Genomic DNA, 20579 nt, shown 5'->3' with positions numbered 1-20579 from the left:
CCCGCCCCTCCCGCTCGGCTTCGTCCCTCGAGATCCTCCCGGAGGAACCGGGAAGAGTTTGCTGCGGAAGGCTCACCCTGGGGCAGGGCCTGCGGAGGGAGCGGCTGGTGTGGCCGCAGCTTTCCGTGGAGGAAGAGGGAAAGAGGATCGGGAAACCCAACTTACCAACCCTGTGCAGGGCCCAGGAGGGCTAAAGGAGAGGGACTGCCCCCTACAGCCAGAGAGATGGAGGTCGGGGACTAAGAAAAACTTTCCAGCTGGAGAGGGAATGCCCTGGGACAAAGTATCCCCTTTTCTGGCTGGGATTCTGTGGGCCTTGGGTAGGGGGTGTGTGTCCCCTCTAAGGCTGGCTTAGAGCTCATCTCCCAACACTCCATCTGCCCAAACCCAGTTCCCTGACCTGGGAGTGAGGCAGGGGAGCAGGCCCCTCCATCGGGGAGGATCCTCTTCTGGGCAGGGTGGCTCTTCCCCCATCACGATGAAGGGAAGCTCAGAGGTGGCAGTTGGTGGGAGAAAGACACACCCAGGCCCACTGTGTTCCACACACCCTGATGCTGCCTAGCAGCCCGTGGGCTCCAGGCCTTTCAGGTAAGAGCAGGACAACCGCCGCTGCCCACCCAGCCACACACAGCACTGGGCACACTTTAAGCACCCGCACCAGGCACACAGTGCTCGACCCCAACGGACACACCTCATCCCCTTCGGACTCCACCTCCACTTTCGCAGCCACCCACACCCGACCCATAACTCACACCTCACTGACTCCATCCCCGCACCTGGTAGACCCACAGCCACCCACCCTGCACACACAAGTAGACGCCGTTCCACCGGTCTACACCTAAACTCCACGGGACACTGCGTCCCTTCCCCTGCCGCCCGCCGCCACAACTCCACATTCCACTTTCCACAAGCACACACGAGGCGTCCCACCCCCGGGCTGGCCTTCGGGGCCACACTGCCCCACGCAGCGGTGGACACCACTTGCACGCGTCCGGCTTCCCCGCCCCGCGCGCTGCCCCCGCCACGCGGTTCGGCCCAGGCACCAACTCGGCCGCCCGTGCGCCCTGCCCCGCCGCCTGCTCCGCGCGTTCCCTCCCTCCGCCTCGCCTCGCTTGCTCGCTCGCTCCCTCCCGATTTGGGAAGGCGGCCGCGGGGCGGGCGGGGGAGGGGCGGGGCGGGGGAGGGTGACATGTGAGCGGCGCGCGCCGGTGGCAGGTGGAAAGGCGAGCGGCATGGAGCGCGTAATAAGAGAGTTGGAGTCGGAAAGAGCAGCCCCAGTCGCCGGGGAAGCGGGAGGTCAGTGCGGGCTCCGGCGGCCCCCAGGCTCCGAGCGCCCGCCCGCGGCCCCGGCCCGGCCCCTAGCCCCCGCCGCCCGCGCCCGCCCCGGGTCGCCCCTCTGGCCCCGGGTCCGAGCCATGCGTCTCTGAGCGCCCCGAGCGCGCCCCCGCCCCGGACCGTGCCCGGGCCCCGGCGCCCCCAGCCCGGCGCCGCCCATGGCCGAGGCCCCCCCGCGCCGCCTCGGCCTGGGTCCCCCGCCCGGGGACGCCCCCCGCGCGGAGCTGGTGGCGCTCACGGCCGTGCAGAGCGAACAGGGCGAGGCGGGCGGGGGCGGCTCCCCGCGCCGCCTCGGCCTCCTGGGCAGCCCCCTGCCGCCGGGCGCGCCCCTCCCTGGGCCGGGCTCCGGCTCGGGCTCCGCCTGCGGCCAGCGCTCCTCGGCCGCGCACAAGCGCTACCGCCGCCTGCAGAACTGGGTCTACAACGTGCTGGAGCGGCCCCGCGGCTGGGCCTTCGTCTACCACGTCTTCATGTGAGTTTGCGACCCCGCGCCCTTCCGCGTTTCCCCGCGCAAGCCTGGCCTCCCGGGGCACGGCCGCCCTGCCCTGGCTCCGCCTTCTACCCCCCTGCCTCAGGGCCGACCCTCATCTCTCTCCCCCCAGGCCTAAGCCCCGTTTCTGATCCCCTCGCTGAGCCCGACCCTAAGCCCTGATCTCCCAGGCCTGACCCCTGCTTGACCTCGCTTCTGACCTCCCCGCACCGCAACTGCTTATTTCCATCCTGACCGCCAACCTCTGCTCCTCTGTCCCAGGTACTCCCGACCGCCAGCTGCCTCCCCCAAGTCCGCTTGGAGAAGTCTGGGGCCCCGGAGTGGGCGCCCTTTTCCTCTTCCCCACCCCTGCCTCCCTGTGTCCCAGACACAAAGAGGAACCCTTGGCTCCCACACGCTTCTGTCACCTGCTCCCCAGCTCTGAGCTATGAAGGGCTCCCCTCAGGGGTGCTCCTCTCCAGGGCGGCCCTCATTCCTACCCCTGGCCAGCTGACTGTGGGTGTGTGGGGGTCCCTGTGGGCCCCCTGGGCCCTGACACTCGCATATGCCGTGTCCGACTTGATCTGTGTCTTCGCTCAGTCTTCCCCTCCACCCTCAACTTCCCAGTGGCAACGGCGGCCGCCCTGCCTGCCCTGCCCTACCCTGCCGGCTTGGCCCAGCTCGCCTGCCTTGTTGGCTGGCAGCACCAGGCCTGGCTCTAGGCACCAGGGGAAAAAGAAAGAGGAGAGGGGTAGGTTTGGAAACACTGACGCTGCTGGGGCCCCCTCCTCCCTCTCACCAGGCTCCTACAACTTTCAAAAACACTGACCCCTCTTGGGTGTGAAGAGTGAATTTTGGCAGCTCAGAGCTCAGTCTTGGGGTACGGCCTGGCCCAGCCAGGAACATGAGAGGCCCCGCAGATATCAGTTGAAGGGCTGGGCCTGACGCTGGGACGCTCAGAGGTGCCCAGAGAGAGACCTCTGGTCCCTGGAAAATGTGTAGCTATTAATCCCTTTTCGCTGCCACCAGAGAGGGCCCTTTGGCGCTGGGGTCTCCTGGGTGGCCCACCTGCCTGCCCACCTGACTGTCTAGCAGCCCTCCTGCTGGCCTGGCTGTCCCTCTGCCAGCCTGAGTTTCCACCTGTGTGCGAGTTGGCCAGTCTGCTCACCCTTCCACCTAACTGTCCGCAGTCCTTCTGCTTGCCTGTTTCCATCCATCTGTGGCCTGTGCAGTTATCCGGGTGCCTGTCTGTGCATCTGCCTATCCACCTGTCCACCTGACTGTCCACTCTTCCTCTGCCTGTCTTTTCCACCTGTCTCTGGGTCTGTCCTTCGGCCTGTTTCTCGGGTGCCTGCTGGCCTGCCTCTGCCCCATCTGAACTGGGCCCACAGAATTTCAGAGGTGAAGGGGAGAAAGATGCGGCACAGGGAGGGGCAGGGGGGGAAGACAGCAGGGCTCTCTCAGCCATTAAGTGCGTTGGGGGTGGCAGCCTTGACTCTGTGCAGAGACCTCAGCTGGGCTAGGCTGGGGCAGAGAGTTGAAATTGCTCAGGACATGAGGTCAAGCTTTGGTTCAGGGTCAACGGTTTGTAGTAGCCCAGTCCTTAGTGTCCATTGGGAGGCCTAGGATGAATATTTGTGGCTATAAAGAGGCCCGTTGGAGTGAGGAAGGCCCAGGGCTGGTGGAGTTGGGGGTGAGGGGATGGGGACTACTTCTTAGGAGTGGCTACAGAGCAGCCTCCTTGAGTGCCTAAGGAGGGTGAGACACCCCCCAGAGAACAACTGTGCCCTCCGTGGGCTCCTCTTGGGAAGGGACTTTTCCAAGGCATGGCTGGGCCTGGGGAAGCCAATAGGGCTCTGAGGTGGGGTCCTTACCCCCCCAGGCTTGGCCTTACAGCCCCCACAAGGGTCAGTGGAGGTGAAGGACCTGCCTCCTGTCCCCTGGCCAGCCGCTGTTGTTGCCTCCTTTGAAAGGACCGCCCCTTCCTCTCCAGGAGCTAATCCACTGGCACCTTTGCCCCACATCCTGCCCTTTCCTGATGCCAGCAAATGCCCTCGCCAGGGCCGTGCTTGTCCTGACCACTTGTCCCCGGGAGCCCAGGGCCAGGGCATGTCTTGAGAACTCTGGGGGAAGAAGTATGGTGTGAAAGTGTCCTGGTGTTTAAGGATCTCAGGGAATTGGTCACCCATCTTAGAGGTCAAAGGGGGCAGAGGTGTCAGGAACCCCACCTCTTATGTGCTCTGTGACGTTGGGTTGATTGCTGGGCCTCTCTGAGCTTTAGGTCTGTAGGTCGTCAAAGCGGGTAGAAACCCCAACCTTGCGGCCTCTCTCTTGGATGAAGTAATAGAGTGGGAAAGAGCTTGGTAAGCTCCAGGGGCCTGTCTGAGCTTGAAAGACGGTTGTTATTATTGGGGCTGGAGGAGGGGGCCCACACAGAAGGTCTCTCCTGTTTTTGAGGAGCTCCAGATGTGGGGTTTCTCAGTCACACTGCAGGGTCTTGCCAGGAAGTACTTCCTGCTGTTGGACTCCTAGCCAGACCATTACACTTTGGGTCAAATCCTTTCTCCTCTTCCCAATCTGCCTCAGTGGCAGCCCAAGTGAGGGGAGTCCAGGGAGTACTGTTAGCTAGGACCCCCTTCCCAGAGACGCAGGCTGTGGCAGGAGGGGCCCCAGCAGAAGAGCCTGCAAGAGAAGGGCTCTGGGTTGGGCGCAGTGGCTCTCACCTGTAATCCCAGCACTGTGAGAGGCTGAGGTGGGAGGATCGCTTGAGCCTAGGAGTTCCAGACCAGCCTGGGCAACATGGTGAGACCCCTGACTCTACAAAATTTAAAAATTAGCCGGGCATGGTGGTGCACACCTGTAGACACAATTACTTGGGAGGCTGAGGTGGGAGGATCACTTGAACCCAGGAATTCTAGGCTATTGTGAACTGTGATTGCACCACTGCATTCCAGCCTGAGTGACAGGATGAGACCCTATCAATTAAAAAAGAGAGAGAAAGAGAAGGGCTCAGGAAGGAGGGAGCTGGGGTGAGAGGAGCGCATTCGCCCTAGGGTATGCCTCCCTCCCATCTGCCAGCCCGTCCCCTCTGAGCCCCACACAGAACCTGCATCTTTCTGGCTCCAAGAGGTGGGAGATTGCCTAGAGTACAAGCCCAGATTTGGCCTGTCCTGCGGCAGCCGCAAGCTGTGGGAAGAGAGGACTGCTGACTCCTGTCTTCTCCTGTTGGGATCCAGAATGAGGGGCCACTGAGCCCCTCTCCAAGCTTTCCCTCTCTCTGTAGACCCTCAGTCTGATCACCAAGCTGCATCCCCCTCCTATGCCCCAGTCCCCGATTTAAGCCCTGAAGCCTTCACAGGCCCTGCTCTCTGAATTTTAAGAAATACCACCTCGTGGCCCATCCTGCTCACTGAGCCCTTATGGGGAATGCTCGCTGTCCCCTTGCTGCCCCCTCTCAAAGGCCACTCCAGCTTCCCTTGAAGTCAGAGTGCTGGAGGGGGCTGAGCAAGACCCTATCTCCCTTCATCCTCCCCAGCCACTATGAGCCGCAGGCCTGCCGCTCCCAGCCCCCAGGGCCCAGCAGACTTTCTCTATGTGAAGGTTTGCGGCTCTGTAAACATCCTCCCTCAGCCTTGTCCCTGGGGTCAGAAGCTGTGGGAATGGGGAGGGGAGGAGGTGGCAGCAGCTTCTGGGGCCCGCAGACTCCTAACCCCCGAGCCCCCGACCTCCCACCCCGGCCATCTGAGAAAGAACATCGCCTGAGTTGGAAATCATCCCAGCAAAGTGTCCTCAGAACCCTCAGGCATCCCCGCTAGGTCAGTCGGTCCTCACATTTTGACAGCCCCATTTTACTTGTAAGAAAACTGAGGCTCTGGAGACCAAAGTCACCTGGGAAATGAGTAGCAGATACAGCGGACTCTGTGCAGAGACCTCAGCTGGGCTAGGCCAGGGCAGAGAGTTGAAATTGCTCCTGCTTCCTTGTCCAGGACTATTCTCTCCGTTCCTAGTGGCCACCGGGCTTGGCTCTTGGAGTCTGAAATGAAATCTCTGGTTGTGTGTGCAGCACCAGCTATGCACAGGGCACCATGCTGAGCTCTCTCTAAACCGGTCTCATTGTGTCCTTCTGCAGCCTTGTGAGGTGGGCACCGTTATCCTCCTCATTTGACAGATGGGGAAACTGGGACTCAGCAGAGGCCACCCAGTTAATGTGGAAGAGCCTCAGCCCGGAGCGGGGGCTGACTGGGAGCTGTTGCGCTCAGCACCACAGCCTCAGCTAGCAGCACCCCAAGTCCAGGCTCCTCAAGAACAGCACTCCTGTGTCATCTGTCCGTCCATCCCAGCACCCCGCACACAGTCAGCAGGGGGTGGGCAGTGATGGCATTTTGTGGAATTGAGTGGAAACTGCCAGCCTCACCCAGTGCAGCCACGTTTTAGTTGTAGACCCACGTCACTGCTGCGTACCTGTCTGAATGTCTCACACATGCACTCTCTGCAACATCGACACACATGCACAAACACACACACAGCATCCATCCAACAAAAAGAGTTCTAGTTTACAGCTGCCCCTACTTTTTCCCTGACTTCACAGACACTCACCATGGACACACACCCGGGCCTGTGGCTCCAGCCCAGACCCCTAGGACAGAACAAAGCTTGCTCCTGTCCTTGAGTTTTTGGCCTTCACCTATACACAACTGCAGGGCTGCCCTTGCGGGTCTGTGTGTATTTGTGTAACCACCTTGGAGGGCAGCCTCAGAACTGTGGAGGAGCGGGGTGGCTGGCCTCCTAGAACTTCGCTGGCGTTTGCTCCTCCTGGGGGGCCCTCGGGGGTCCTTTGATCTGACCTTGGGGTATACTGCTGGGTACACCAAGACACAGAAAGGGGCAGCTACTCATCCAAGGTCACACCTAGTGAGTTAGTGGAGAACTGTGCCAGGAACCCAAGCCTTTTGTCTCCCAGATCAGGACTTTAGATAACAATTTTCCTAACCCAGCCAACAGGGGAGATGGATGCTCTAAGAACTTTGCCCTTGTGATTGGGAAAGTCTTTGAGTGTGACCCAAATTTTTCGTGCTGCTGTTTTTCAGCCCTAGTCCTTTTGCTTGGTCTTTGTAAGGAGCTGGGGAGACCATCCTGTTCTTATACTGCCTTCCTCCTCCTCCTTGCACTCCCCCTCACGCTCCTTTGCCTCCTTCTTCTGAAGTTCTTTGGTGTCACTGGAGCCAGTTCGATCTCTCACTGATGGCCCACCCCACCCCAACTCCATAGTACGTTCATTCTTCCATTGAAGACGCGCTGCTGGATGTCTAACTTCAATCCCTATTGCTGCCGAAGCCCTTATCCTTGGGATATTTAAGCCAGGAGTATTTCAAGAGGTGGTTATTATTCTTGGGCTGATGGCAGCACTTTGAGTGGATGATTAATTTCAGGCTCTCTGAGCCAGTCAAAGGAGCTGGAACTGCCTGGGAGCAGGGAAAAAGGAAGGCCGAGGCCCTGCCCACAAAGGAGGCTGCCCAGGGAACTTCCCCAGACTCCCTCCTACCTCCCTAGCACCAATGTGGGTCTTCGGGGAAGGTCCGATCTTCTTGTGGGCTACGGAGCCCCCCAGCAGGGAATTCTGCATGTTTGCCCTGGGGGAAGCTCCTAGTGTGGGAGTTGAGAGGTTGAGGGTGGGGGAATAGCAGGGACTTTTCGTTTCTCCAGAAGCTGTCCTGCGGGGAGTGAAGAGCACGGGCTCTCAGGCTGACAGATCTGCGTTCCTTCCTGGTTCTAGCCTTAGCAGTCGTGTGTCCTTGGGCAAGTTACTTAACCTCTCTGGGCTTCAGTTTTCTCATCTGAAAAATGGGAATAATCATAATACCTGCCTCTAAGATTGTCAGGACTGGATGAGATAAGGCACCGAACACTGCTGGGCACTGTTAGCCATGATCATCGTTACTGTTATTATTATGCTGTTATCACTGTCCTCATTCTTCTCCTCCGGGGAGAGGTGTGGTAGGTGTGCTGGGCTCAGCAAGGTGAGTGTGTCTGAGTCTGCTCTGGAGAGAATAGGAGCTATGTCTGCCTGTGTCCTGGGGCGAGTGGTTCTCCATGGGAGCTGAGGCTGTGTCTTTTCAGCCTCCTGTGGGCCCTGCCCATGAGAGTGTCTGACTTACGTTCTCTCGTGTAACGCTCACAGCCATCTTATCAGGTGGGTGCTGTCTTCTTCATGTCACAGTTGAGCAAAGTGAGGCTGGGTGAGGGGATGTCACCCAGCTCATGAATGGACCGCAGCCTGGCTACCTAGCATGCTCACTGATTTGTTTCTTCCTTCATCTGGCAAACAGTTACAGAGCATCAGCTCCATACCAGGACCAGGGAGCCAGAGAGAGCTAGACCATGCCTGTGCCCTGCCTGGCAGAGCGGGGGATTGGGGGTCACTGTGAGGAGGTCGCAGAGTCTGCCGGGACCACTGGCCTCAGCTGCTTCTTCTCCCAGGGAGAGGTTTGGAGAGAGGTCTGGTCTGTGTGTAGCTGTGAGTGTGTCTGTGAGTTATGGGGAGGATGGTGTATGCCAGAGGGCCACTGTGCGGCCGAGTTTGGGCCTCATGGTCCAACCCTGGCAGCTGGCCTGGCCCCCGAGAGATAAAAGTAGAGCCATGGTGCCCAGAGAGACAGCCAGGGACTCCTGGGAGAGGAGGGCACTCCTCCACTCTCTCCTGAGCAAATGATCATGGGGAATGAGGGCAGGGAATCCCAAGGGAGATTTAGAGATCTCAGTCCCCATGCTTACTGGGAAGGTGTCCAGCCCCACTCCACCCCAGTTCCTGAGCCTCGGTATCTTCTTCTGTAAAATGGGCCTAACAGGAAAGTGGACCTCTCAGGGCTGCCTGGCACACAGTCGTAGTTGGCAAATGAGAGAGACTGCTGTCTCAGGACCTTGAAATGCATAGGGTACCAGGTAGGGAGCTCTCTTCCAGCATCTTCTCTGGGGGCCCCTCAGGTGACAGGGTGCCACTTCACAGGGCACTCAGGGGGCTGCCTGCCCCCAGTGGAGGCTCTGAGGGGCTGGAGAAAGGGTGCTGAGCCGACCTCAGTGGCTACACAGAGCCCCCAGGACTTCAGGTTCCCTGGGCAACCCTGTCCCTGGGGCAGGAGCTGTGTGCCCTGGGGATGAGGCACAGGAGGGGCAGCCCCAGGCAGCAGACTAATTGGGCTGGGAATCCGTGGGCAGCGCCTGAGGAAGGGAGGCAACAGGAGCTCAGCGATTCCCTCCCTCCTCACCCCACGGAGATTTGGGGGACAGTGGATAGAGCAGGGTCTCTAGCCTAAAGGATGGAGGGAAAATCTTGAGGCACATTCTCCTGAGACTCCTTGGACACCCAGGCCGGGAAGGTGGGACTGGAGGAAAGCTCACTGGAAATAAATGGAGCATGGTTCCCATCAAAGCAGAGGAGATGGAGGTCAGACAGCAGGAAGGACTGCCCAAGAACCAGGAGGTGAATGAGATTTTCTGGGATATTGTTTCAAAAACTTGGAGCCCCCTGTCTAGCTGGGCTGGACAACATTTACTCGAATTGTCCCTATCAAGCAAGGAATGGCTCCCTACTCCCACAGAGCGAAAGATGGAGGGGAGATGCCTGTTCCCTTTGAGCCCAACTTTGGCGGGGTGTGGGTGGGGGGTGGGGTAGGGATCAGATCGGGTACCCACTGGCTTTTGGGCAGTGGTGGGAGGGTCACAGGCTGCTCCTCCTTCCCTGCCACTTCTCTCTGGGAGCCTCGGGCCTGTCCAGGTTGCTGTCTTTGGGTTTATTTTTTGCTGGGCTTGGCGGTCCCCTGGGAGGGGAGGGGGCAGGGAGAGAAAGGAAAAGCAGGAACAGCTTTGTCAGCACAATCTCAGGTGCCTTCGCTCCTTCCCGTCTTGGCCCAGCTGCCACCCTGTACTGGAGGGACCAGCCCCTGGGCACAGTGGGGATTCAGACCCTATGGAACTTCCTCGCTTAGAGGCAGGACCAGCAGGAAAGGACTAGGCCTTTCTACCCCCATCCTCTCTCCATATATCCCTGCTATACAGAACCTCAGGTCTCAGCGCTGGAGCAGATCCACGGGCTTCATTTCACAGGTGGGGAAACTGAGGCTAGAAGGGACCTGATGGCTCAAGGGCACAGCCCACACGGGGGCCTTTTCCACCTTCCCTCCTTATGGAGTAACATGGGAGAAATGCTGCCTCCCTGCTGCCCGTTCCCTGGGTGAACTCATTCACTCATCTCATTTTCCAGCCTCTGGGGATTGGTGGCAGTCTGGTGGGAGAGACTGGTGGGGACGGGGAAAGGACAGTGTGACCCATGGCCCAGCAGAGGAAGGGAGGTACAACCTGGGGATGCACAGAGGCTAGGTGGGGGTATCAATCCCTCCCCTATATGCTTTTTATCCTAAAAAAAATACATTCGCCCTATTTTACAGACAAGGGGATTAAGGTGTAAAGAAGTTAATGACTTGCCCAAAGTCAACATAGCTGACAGGTGGTAGAGGCAGGATTTGAACCTAGCATGTGCATCTCTGGGAGCCATGCATTTGGCCACTCCACCGTGCTGCCTCCCCAAGGGGCCCCTGTGGGCCCTTCTTTCTTTTCTTTTCTTTCTTTCTTTTTTTTTTTTTGAAGCAGGGCCTCACTCTGTCACCCACGCTGGAGTGCATGATCACTATGATCACTGCAGACTCAACCTCCTGGGCTCAAGTGATCCTTCCACCTCACCCTCCTAAGGAGCTGGGACTACAGGTGCACACCAAGACACCCAGCTAGTTTTTAAATGTTTCTGTGGAGACAGGGTCTTGCTATGTTGTCCAGGCTGATCTCCAACTCCTGGCTCCAGCGATCCTCCCACGGTGGCCTCGGGAGCCACCATGGCTGCCTCCTGGGCCCTTCCTTCTTGAATGCAACCCCCTTGGCTTTCCTCAAACCTGCCTCTGTGGCTTTTCTCTCTTGGTTCTATCAGCAAGCAGCTCTGCCTCCTCTTTCTGCCCCTTGAATGTTGGGGCTTTGTCTCAAGTCCTCTTCACAGTACATAGTTTCAGGGGGTGGTCTCATGCACTCCTACGACATCAGGGGTCACCCCTATGATGACAGCCTCCGCTCTGCAGTTTCATCCCTGCGCTTCCTGCCTGCTGACACCTCTCCTCCTCATTCCCTGGGCATCTCAAACTCAGCATCTCCCTCCAAACCTGCCCTCCTTCCTCAATCCATGTGACAGTGACTCCCCGATCCCCAGTGCCCAAGTCAGAAATGCCCTCCACACAAGCATCCTTTGCTCTCACCTAAGAAATGACTTACAGTGTCCCAAAGCATTGCGCTGTTTAGTGCTTCTGTACTTTTCCTTCTGCCTGCAACTCCCTCCCCTCTTCTGCCCACTGCATCATCTAGCTAACTCCTATTCATCCTTCAAGTCCCAGTTTGAGCACCACCTCTTCTTGGAAGCACTCCCTATCCCCATTACCCCCAGGCTCAACTGAGGGCCCTTCAGTGCCCCCAGAGTTCTGTTCACCCAGCCCTGTGCGTTTTTTGCTTTTCTGCATGGGACTATGAGAACTGGGTGTGTGGGGGTTGAACATAATTCTTGGCACATGGTCAGCAATGAGTGAATGTTTGATGAAGGTGGCATTGGGGCCAAGTAGTAAGGATGAGAAGGGTTTTGCCAACTAGAGAGAAGTGGAGAAAAGACCCCTCAGCCCTCTGTGTGGAGCACTGAACTGTGGGTGTTCATGATTTTTATCCCGAGTGAGCTCCAGGTGAAGGGAACAGCAGAGCAAAGGCCTTGAGATGGGACTTCCTTCCCCTCACTCCTTTGCCCCAAGACCTGCAGAGCACAGGGCCTTGATTGACAGGCTGTGGAGGTGGGCCTTACCCTGTGGGCAGTGGGGAGCCATACACGGTGACAGGCCAGGGTGGGGACACTGGATGGGAACCAGGGTTTGACTCTTTCTGAGTGAGTGCTGTGCAGACGTGAGGTCATCTATTTTTTCCAGTACCCGCTAGGTAGCAGGCACTATTATTCCCATTTTGCAGACAAGAAACTGGGGCTCAAAGAAGAGAAACACCACATACTAAGTTACACAGCTTGTCTGTGGTCGAGTCAAGACTCAAACCCATGTCGGCATCAGGGCCAAGCCCGAGCTCTAAATGGTTCTCAGCCTCGCCAGCTGACCCAAGGCAGTTTCCAGTGGCCTAAGGCAAAACCGAGGAGAATAAGGACGGGGTGGCGACTCTTTCATAAATCTAAATTTATTCCACTTAAAGGACTTTCTTTTAGTATGAGATGATGTCCTTTCTTTTATGAAATGATGGGCTGGGAAAAAAATGTCCTTGCTTGGCAAAATAAAAAGTTGACAACCTTATGCAGTCCCCAAAGTGTTTTTGGAAATTTTACTGGTGGTGCGTGAAATCCCTGAGTCTGGGCGCCATCCCGGCTCCTCCCCACTGAGCTGTGGAGCCAGAAGAGGGAGGGGTCTGGTAGGGACAGAGGGATCAGGGGACAGAGGAGCCTCAGGCCCCGCACTTTGCAGTGAGGACCAACCCAGGGCTCTTTCCTAAGATTGGGTTGGGCAGGTGGGGGGATGGGGGGCAGATCAGCCAGAATCAAGGGCTCACCCCTCAGTTAAAGGAGCACTGGACCGGGAGGCAGCAGGCTAGGGCTCAGCTCCTGCCTCTGCTTCCTGGAGGCTGTGTGATGCCAGGCAGGTGACCCAACCTCTCTGAGGCACCAGCTTCCTTATACATAGAATGACAATTGCCATCTGTCCCTGCTCACCGCACGGGGCTGCTTCCTATAGCAAGTGCTTGGTAAACTGCAAAGTGCTGTGAAGAACAGGGGGGTTGTGGTGGTTTTACCTTTTTTTTTTTTTTTTCCTTTTGAGACAGAGTCTTACTCTTTCACCCAGGCTGGAAGGCAGTGGTGTGATCATGGTTCACTGCAGCCTTGAACTCCTGGGCTCAAGCGATCCTCCTGCCTCAGCCTTTCATGTAGCTGAGACTGCAGGTGCACGTCACAGCGCTAGGCTAATTTTTAAATTTTTTGTAGAGAGGGGATCTTGTTATGTTGCCCAGGCTGGTTTCGAATTCCTGTGCTCAAGCAATTTTCCCACCCTGGCCTCCCAAAGTGCTGAGACTACAAGCATGAGCCACTGCACCCAGCCCTGGTTTTACTGTTCTTATCTTGCCATCAGAGGATCCCACTTCTCTAGGGTCCTGGGCCCCTCATCTCACTTTCACTTTTCACTTGCACTGCTTTGAGCCCTGAGGAAGAGACATATGGGGGAGCGGGGCAGGTGGAATGACACAGGCCCTGTAAAAGCAGGGTGGCCACACTAGCAATTCCTGTCCTCAGGCTCCCCTGGAGGACAGCTCAGAGATGCCCAGGCTGGAGGCCTGGGGAACTCTAGGAAAAGAATGCACGAAGCTGGAGCCAGGCTAGAGTTCTAAGCACAGACTTTGTCACTGAGTAATAAGATTCATAGTCTAATCTCTACCAGGTATTGTGCTAAATATTTTTCACACTGCTTCATTTAATCCTTCCAAGAGCCCTATGAGGTAGGTCCTATCATTATCCCCATTGGATGGAAGATGACACTGAAGCTTAAAGGTGAAACACTGCCCTTGTCACACAGCCAGGAAGTGGTGAATGCCCAAGAGGACGGGAGTTTTCTGGGCTCAGCTCAGACAACTGAGTGCCTGGAGAGGCCGAGTGTGCAACGATTCTGTGACATGAGAGGGTGGGAACAGTTTGCAGGACTGTGGTGGGGGGCCGAGGGGGTAATCAGTGCACATCAGGGGCACCGGGTTGGGGTGGGAAGGCAAGAGACACGATGCTGCTGGCTAGCTTCTAGCAGTCACCTCCCTCTCTGAGTCTCAGCCTCCCTCTCTGCTCTGGCTCTCAATAATAACAAAGATAATACTAGCAGAACCTTACTGAGTGCTTACTGTGGACCAGATGCTGCTCTGAGAGCTTGCCATGCCTTCTATCACTTTTTCCTCTCAATGACACTATGAGGTAGGTACTGTTATTATGCCTACTTTTCAGATGAGGAAGTTGAGGCACAAAGAGGTTATGTGACTTGCCTGGGTACATGTAGCAGGGCCAGGATTCTAACCACAAGAGTCTAGCTCTATAGGCTGTGATCTTACCCACCTAACTCACCCGGACTATGTCTGCCTGCTTCTAGCGGGGGGTGATATGAGGAGAAGTTGAGCCTTAAAGTTCAAGGTCCTGGGCCGGGCGCGGTGGCTCATGCCTGTAATCCCAGCACTTTGGGAGGCAGAGGCAGGCAGACCACCTGAGGTCAGGAGTTCGAGACTAGCCTGGCCAACATGGTGAAACCCCGTCTCTACTGAAAATACAAAAAATTATCTGGGTGTGATGGTGCACACCTATAGTCCCAGCTACTTGGGAGGTTGAGGCATCAGAATCGCTTAAACCCGGGAGGTAGAGGTTGCAGTGAGCCGAGATCGTGCCACTGCACTCCAGCCTGGATGACAGAGTGAGACTCCATCAAATAAATAAATAAATAAATAAATACAGTTCAAGGTCCTGCTCCCACCCCGATTCTACCCTGGGGACTCATTCCTTCCCTCTTGCCCTTTCATTTGAGAAACCTTCACTTCTAAATGAAGTTCAGCTGCTTATGCCAGTCTCCCCGGGCCAGGCCCTGTGCCAGACTCTGGGGACAGAGCAATGAATCAGACCTTCCTCTGCTCCCTGGGGGAGATGGGCTGGGAAGCTGGCAGTTACCAGGCAGGGTGATAAGTGCCACTGTCCAGGCAGCACGGAGTCCAGTGGGAGCCCAGCACAGAGGGCCAAGCCCTGCCCCAATCTGGGCATGGCTGGGAAGGCTTCCCAGAGGAAGAGGCTTAAGTTGAGACTGAAAGATGAGTAGAAGTAGGAGTTAGCTAGGTGAAAAGGAGCAAGGAACAGTGTTTCAGGCAGAGAGAATAGCACAGGCAGAGACCCAGAAGTGAGGCTGAACAGGGCATTTGCAAAGAACAGCAAGAAGTCAGAAGAGCGGGATCCTAGAGGAGGCAAGAGGTATCTGGAGAAGAGGCTGGGATGCGACAGGGCCAGGCTCGGCAGTGAGGACACCGGGCTGGGGAGCTGCAGCTTCCTGAGAGGGTGATGGGAAGGAAGTGATGTTGGGAGTAACATGGCAGATTCGTGTTTTAGAAACTCCTTTCTGGGACTGGCGAGGAGGACGCTGGAGGGGTAAGGACTCTGGCAAGGAGCCCTGGGGATGCTACCAACTTGTCCCCCTTTTTCCTTTACCTTCCCCCCAGGGTCCAGCCTCCTGAGTGCTTCCTCCAGAGCTATTGACCAACCCTGCCCAGGGCCTGGCTCAACCTGACCCGGAGCCCTAGGACTTTGCCTATAGGGAAAGTTCAGCTGCTTATGCAAACTCTGGCTTGGGGGGAGGTGTGTGTGGTTGAGCTGGGAGCTGGGTGTGTGTGGGGGTGGCCTTGGAAGCAGAGAGGGTGGGTGCAGGCGCCGAGGCTGTCTGGAAAGGGAGTCTGGGGATATAAGCTTGGGGTCCATGGGGGTCCCTAGAATAGTGGCCTTATAATGGCTCCAAGAGGGTACACTGGGATTTGGCCCAGATAATGGAGGGACACCCTGGCGAAGGGGCAGAGTCCTGGCAGTTCAGCCAGCCCCAGCTCTGTCTTTTTCTTGAAGCTCAACAGAGTATGGAAATCACTGGTCTCACCCAGCCCCCTCATTCTTCTGAGGGGGAAACAGGCTCAGAACAAGGCAGGGACTAAACTCAGGTCAGCAGTAGAGCCCAGACCAGAACCCAGGCTCAGTCCAAGCATCTTAGTTGTCTCCAGTGATGATAAATAACAGTGAAAACCTTTCTGCAGAGCTTCCCAGGGGCTGGCCTGGGCTTAGGCACCCTCTGGATGGTCTTGGGCAGATGTTTTTCACATCTTGAGCCTTAGCTCAAGGTCCAAAATACTACCTGTACTGGGAAGGAGGTCCTCTCCCCCACTGACAGTCCACAAAGCCGTTTTAGGCATGCTGGACCCATTGTGGGCTTTACTTATTGTTTGTTCAATGAATCCCACTGAATTCATGTAACAACCCTGGAGGAAGATACTATTATGCTATTTTGTGCTGAGGCTCAGAAAGGAGAAGTGACTTGCCCAAGGTCATTCAGCTGAGAAGTTGCTGACTTAGGGCTGGACTCCAGGGGTCCAGATGCCTGTCTAGGATCCCTGATGGACACAGCCCCATTTTTGAGCCTGCGCTCTCAGCGAAAATCAGTTGGTGTCTCAACGAGACCCATCGTCAGCTGGGCAGGGTGTGTGTATGTATGTGGAAGCTGGGCTGGGCTGCTGGCTGGAACTCAAGCCACACCAACCCCTGTGCCCCTGTGTTTGGACCTGGCTGCAGCTGCTGCCCGTGGGGGAAGGGGACCTTGCCACTTGCCCTCCTGCATCAAGGGTTTTTTCTCCTTGGCCTGGCTGCCTGGGCAAAGGAGCTGGCTGTGGCATGACCATGTGGGCACCTGCCAGCCCCTCCCTTGTTGGGGTCTGGTCATCTAATGCTCTTCACATGACAGGCATGGGGTGGGCCCTGGCTGGGGAGAGGGATTTGCACTCTCCTAATCCAAGGGCTGCAGCCCTCCCTCTGTCTTGGCCAGGGCCGTGGGAGAGGTTTGTCCTTGCCCCATGCCCAGCAGCCCCAGCTCAGATCCCTGGCATACACCCAGTTCCTCTGCTTGGGGCCTTCCCCTGTCCTGCTTCTGCTCCCCACCCTCCTACTCTGTGAGCAGAATCAGGAGCTAGGGGGCAATGCTGGGGCATTCAGGACTGATGGAGGTGCAGTGCTACATAGCATGTGGGACTGAAGGATGGGGGCGATGTCAGGGAGGTTTAGGGCGCATGTTGGGGCAAAGTTGAGGGAAGATGATTGGGGTGCAGAGCAGGAGTGTTTGGGGCTCATCCTGGGCCACCCCTTCCTGGAAAAATTTGGCTACAAGTCAGGGAGGCAAATGTGTGGGCCATGCCCCCCTCCTCGCTAGGCAGTAAACACTGCCGTCGCCTGGGAGACAAGAAAACATCTTGGTCCCCCCACGGTTGTTTATACCAGGACTCCCTCTCCTTCTCTGGCCTGGTCTGGCCTCTCCACTCCTGAGCTGGGCGACCTGAGTTGAGGGTCCAGCCCCCGGTCATGGCAGGAGGCCCTAGCAGCAGGCCCACTGGCCCCCACCAGGGACTGAGCACTCACCACCTTCTGGTGGCCTGTCCCATTGGAGGCCCTAGGTCTTACTGATCAGAAACGTGCTCCCAAGCCTTGGCCTCCACGAGGGAGGCCTGGGACTGTGCCCTGGATTTGCTCCAACCCACTGCCTGAATGCAGTCACTGGCCTCCCGGTAACCTCAGCTTCCCATGTTCAGTAGCAGGCAGGATCTAGATTAGAGCTTTTCAAACTGTTTCAAGTCATAGATCTGGTTCTTTGAATGACACCTGATACAGAAGCACAATATATAAAACAGATCAAAGTAGGGCTACTCTGGGTGGAGTCATGGGTTGGGGCCCAGAATTCTACCCACTCTGTGCCAGCCTATATGGCCCTGGCATATCAACCCAGAGCCTGTACATGGTCCTCCTTGCTCTAGAACACATTCCAGGTAACCCTGGAATTTCCTGGCCAAATACTTATGCCTACTTCCAGGGTCTGCACAGGCCCTTCTCCCAGGGGCTGTCAGAGCAGCCCTAGGCTCAAGGACGGCTGTTTGTAGTGGGTATAGCAAAAGCCCGGAAGAGCAGGCTGAGGCACCCCCAGGAGTGTACCCAAGGCCCCTCCTGGGGAGGGATGGGCCCAGTGTGGGAAGAGAATCTGAGGATCGGAGGGTAGCAAGGGGCTGGCTGTCCCTTCCCTGCTGGATTCCAGCATGGGATTCCAAGGCGTCCAAGAACTAAAATTCAAACCTGGTCTTCTAGGTCATTATGAAGGTATATGTGTCAGGAAGGATAGAGCAAATTTTATTTAAAAGTTTGTTAACTTGATTGAAACTTTTAAATATTTAGACTTATGGTATGTGCGTCTCCATTTATACTCTCTCCCCAGTCCTGCCAGAGTTAGGGGTGAGCTTGCATCAATCCTCCTTCCACCCACCCACCTACCTCTGCAGCAACCCCAAGACAGCCTTACCCAGAACTCTCAGGCTTCACAGGACAGTGTGGAAGTCCCACTCGCTGAAACTCAAGGCCCTGGTGACTGCATCTTTCTGTTCACTCCCCAGATACTGTCTGAGCATCAGCTGGGGCCAGCCTGGGGGTTGTGGAGGAGCCAGACTGGCCTTGCCCTAGAGGGATGGATCTCAGTGAGGAGTAAGCGGGTAGGAACACTCTCCCTCTTGTAGAATAGTGTGAGAAGGGGTGCCTGAGGGGGCCCACAGGGGCCCTGGAATCCTAACCAGGGGCTAAAGAAGCTCCTCTATTCAAAGCCGATCATGGATGGATGAGGTGGAAGAGAGACAGCCCAAGAAGGGGAGACAGTACAAAAGCCACCAAGGTGGAAATGTACAGGGAGTGGAGAAGTCGAGTGTCGCTGGTGCTTAGGATGTGTGTACAGCCTCAAACGCTGGTCTAAGGAGCTTGGATTTTCTATTTTAACAGTAAGAAGCTGTTGTAGGATTGTAAATGGGGTAGGGGCTGAGGAAGAGGCATTCAGACTGCAAGGTAAGTGGACTGGAGGTGGGGATGGGGGGCTGGAATTGTGGTGGTCAGTGAGAGGCTGGCTGGGGGGAAGGGGAATGGGGGTGAGTCCTGGGCTGACCAGGAATGGGACTTGAGGGGCTAGGAAGAAAGAGGGGATCTTTTTTTTTTTTTTTTTTTTTTTTTTGAGACGGAGTCTCGCTCTGTCGCCCAGGCTGGAGTGCAGTGGCGCGATCTCGGCTCACTGCAAGCTCCGCCTCCCGGGTTCACGCCATTCTCCTGCCTCAGCCTCCCGAGTAGCTGGGACTACAGGCGCCCGCTACCACGCCCGGCTAATTTTTTGTATTTTTAGTAGAGACGGGGTTTCACCGTGTTAGCCAGGATGGTCTCGATCTCCTGACCTCGTGATCCGCCTGCCTCGGCCTCCCAAAGTGCTGGGATTACAGGCGTGAGCCACCGCGCCCGGCCGAAAGAGGGGATCTTAACTCTGCTCTCTGGGACCACATCTCCTATCTCCTCCTCCTTTGTTCTGTCTCAGTTTTTGTCTTCTTCTCCTGCTATTCCACTGCCCTAGGTCTCCAGGCTGGGGAGAGGGGCACTCACCCTAAACCCCCTCTCCAAAGCAGGCCACTTCACACAAGCGGCCAGGCAAGAGGCCGCAGTTGTATAAGAGGCTTTTCTCAGCTGGCTGGACTACTCATTCGTTCATTTATTCATTCATTCACTCAACATTTATTGAGAACCTACAATGCACCAGGCCCTGCACTAGGTTTTGGAGAGAAAGTAGGAACAAGATCAAGTACCTGCATTCATGGAGCTTACATTGAGGGGGGCGGGAGAACCAGGAACTGTATCTATCCCCGGTGTCTACCATCTGGCACCTGTGCCTGGGCTGGATGCCTGGGAACAGGGACTCTTCCCATTACCTACTCATTTGTTCCAGCTGCCCTGTGTCAGCACTCACCTCTCTGGACAATGACAGAGGAGAAGGGGTCCCATGCCCAGGATGCCAGCCCCAGGGAGCACCTGTCTCTGTAAGAACAGCCTGGCCCTCGGGGCCAGGACCTGGGCTCAAGCCTAGTTCTTCCTACTCACTCCTGACTTTGAGCCCTTTGCAAGGACCCGACTTTGATTTGTTTATCTGTCAGGTGGGATTTGGGGAGGTCCTGAGGAGGCGAGGGGACCAGAATACTGGACCTCAGCTCCAGTATTCTCCCTTGGTGGGCAACTCCTTTGGCTATGATGGGAGGGGGAAGGGGGCTTGGGACTCAATATTATCATCATTACCCATACAAGATAGTAATAGTTGCTACCTATTGTGTAATTTATTCCGCACTATCTGTATGGTCGGTGTGTCTTCTCTCCCCATTTTCCGGATGAGGAAACTGAGTCTCAGTAAGGTGAAATGACTTACTTGAGGTCACACGTGAAACTACCTACTCCAAGAGCCCTTTAGGATGGTGCTGTGAGGTTGCTGCCTGGCACCTGCCCCACCTGGGCACTCAGCCTCGAGAGTGGAAACCCAGCCCTAACGCCCCACCCCATGTCCCCTCTGGGGCTGGCACCACCCCGAGCCTGGGCACTGGGTTCTGCGACCCTGGCCAGAACGGTACCAGGGGCCGAACCAGACCAGGACTCAGCTCAGGGGCTTGGGCTCCTCTGGGTCTTGGGACGCGCAGTCCCTGCACTTGGCGTCGGTGGAAGGGCGAGGCCGGGGCGGCGGTGGCGTCGCGTCCCCCCTCTCCGCCCCTGGCCTCGGGGACGCGGCGGCACCTTCACACTTTCCGCTTGGCCCGCTGCTCGCCTTTCAGGCCGCCGCGTTTTCAATTGTTAATTTGGAAACGGAAAAAGTAGCCGGCCGGGCGGGGGAGGCCGCGGGGAGGTAACCGGAGCCGCAGCACCGCCCCCGCCCCTCCCGCTCTCGGGGCCTGGCATTGGCAAAGCCCCGCCCCTCCCAGAGACGCAAGAGCCCCGCCCACCATTCCCCGCCCCCGGCATGCCCCGCCCATTTCCGTAAGCCCCGCCCCCGCCGAGGCGGGCTAGGGGCACCTGGGAGTGCCGAGCAGTGGTGCCCCTGCTGAGGAGAAGGAGCCC

At 57.0% G+C, this 20579-nt stretch overlaps 1 protein-coding gene across 6 annotated transcripts in view; it reads left to right on the top strand.

Annotated features, from left to right (window-relative positions):
- Positions 1-1038: 1038 nt before the first annotated feature.
- Positions 1039-20579, top strand: part of KCNQ4 (potassium voltage-gated channel subfamily Q member 4) — a 57400-nt gene continuing 37859 nt past the window's right edge. For 4 of the 6 annotated variants that reach the window (XM_063601409.1, XM_063601410.1, XM_063601416.1 and 1 more), the window contains exon 1: positions 1479-1807. In XM_063601409.1, the coding sequence (XP_063457479.1) occupies positions 1494-1807 (314 nt within the window). In that variant the 5' untranslated portion in view covers positions 1479-1493. Of the gene's footprint in view, positions 1808-20579 lie in introns of all 6 variants that reach the window. The other 2 variants (XM_034962486.4, XM_008968418.6) reach the window with 2 other exon arrangements.

The sequence above is a fragment of the Pan paniscus genome, chromosome 1 (genome assembly GCF_029289425.2).
Source record: "Pan paniscus chromosome 1, NHGRI_mPanPan1-v2.0_pri, whole genome shotgun sequence".
In the NCBI taxonomy this organism is placed as follows: domain Eukaryota; kingdom Metazoa; phylum Chordata; class Mammalia; order Primates; family Hominidae; genus Pan; species Pan paniscus.
The sequence above is the reverse complement of the archived record's forward strand: the minus strand, read 5'-3'. Positions and strand labels throughout refer to the sequence as shown.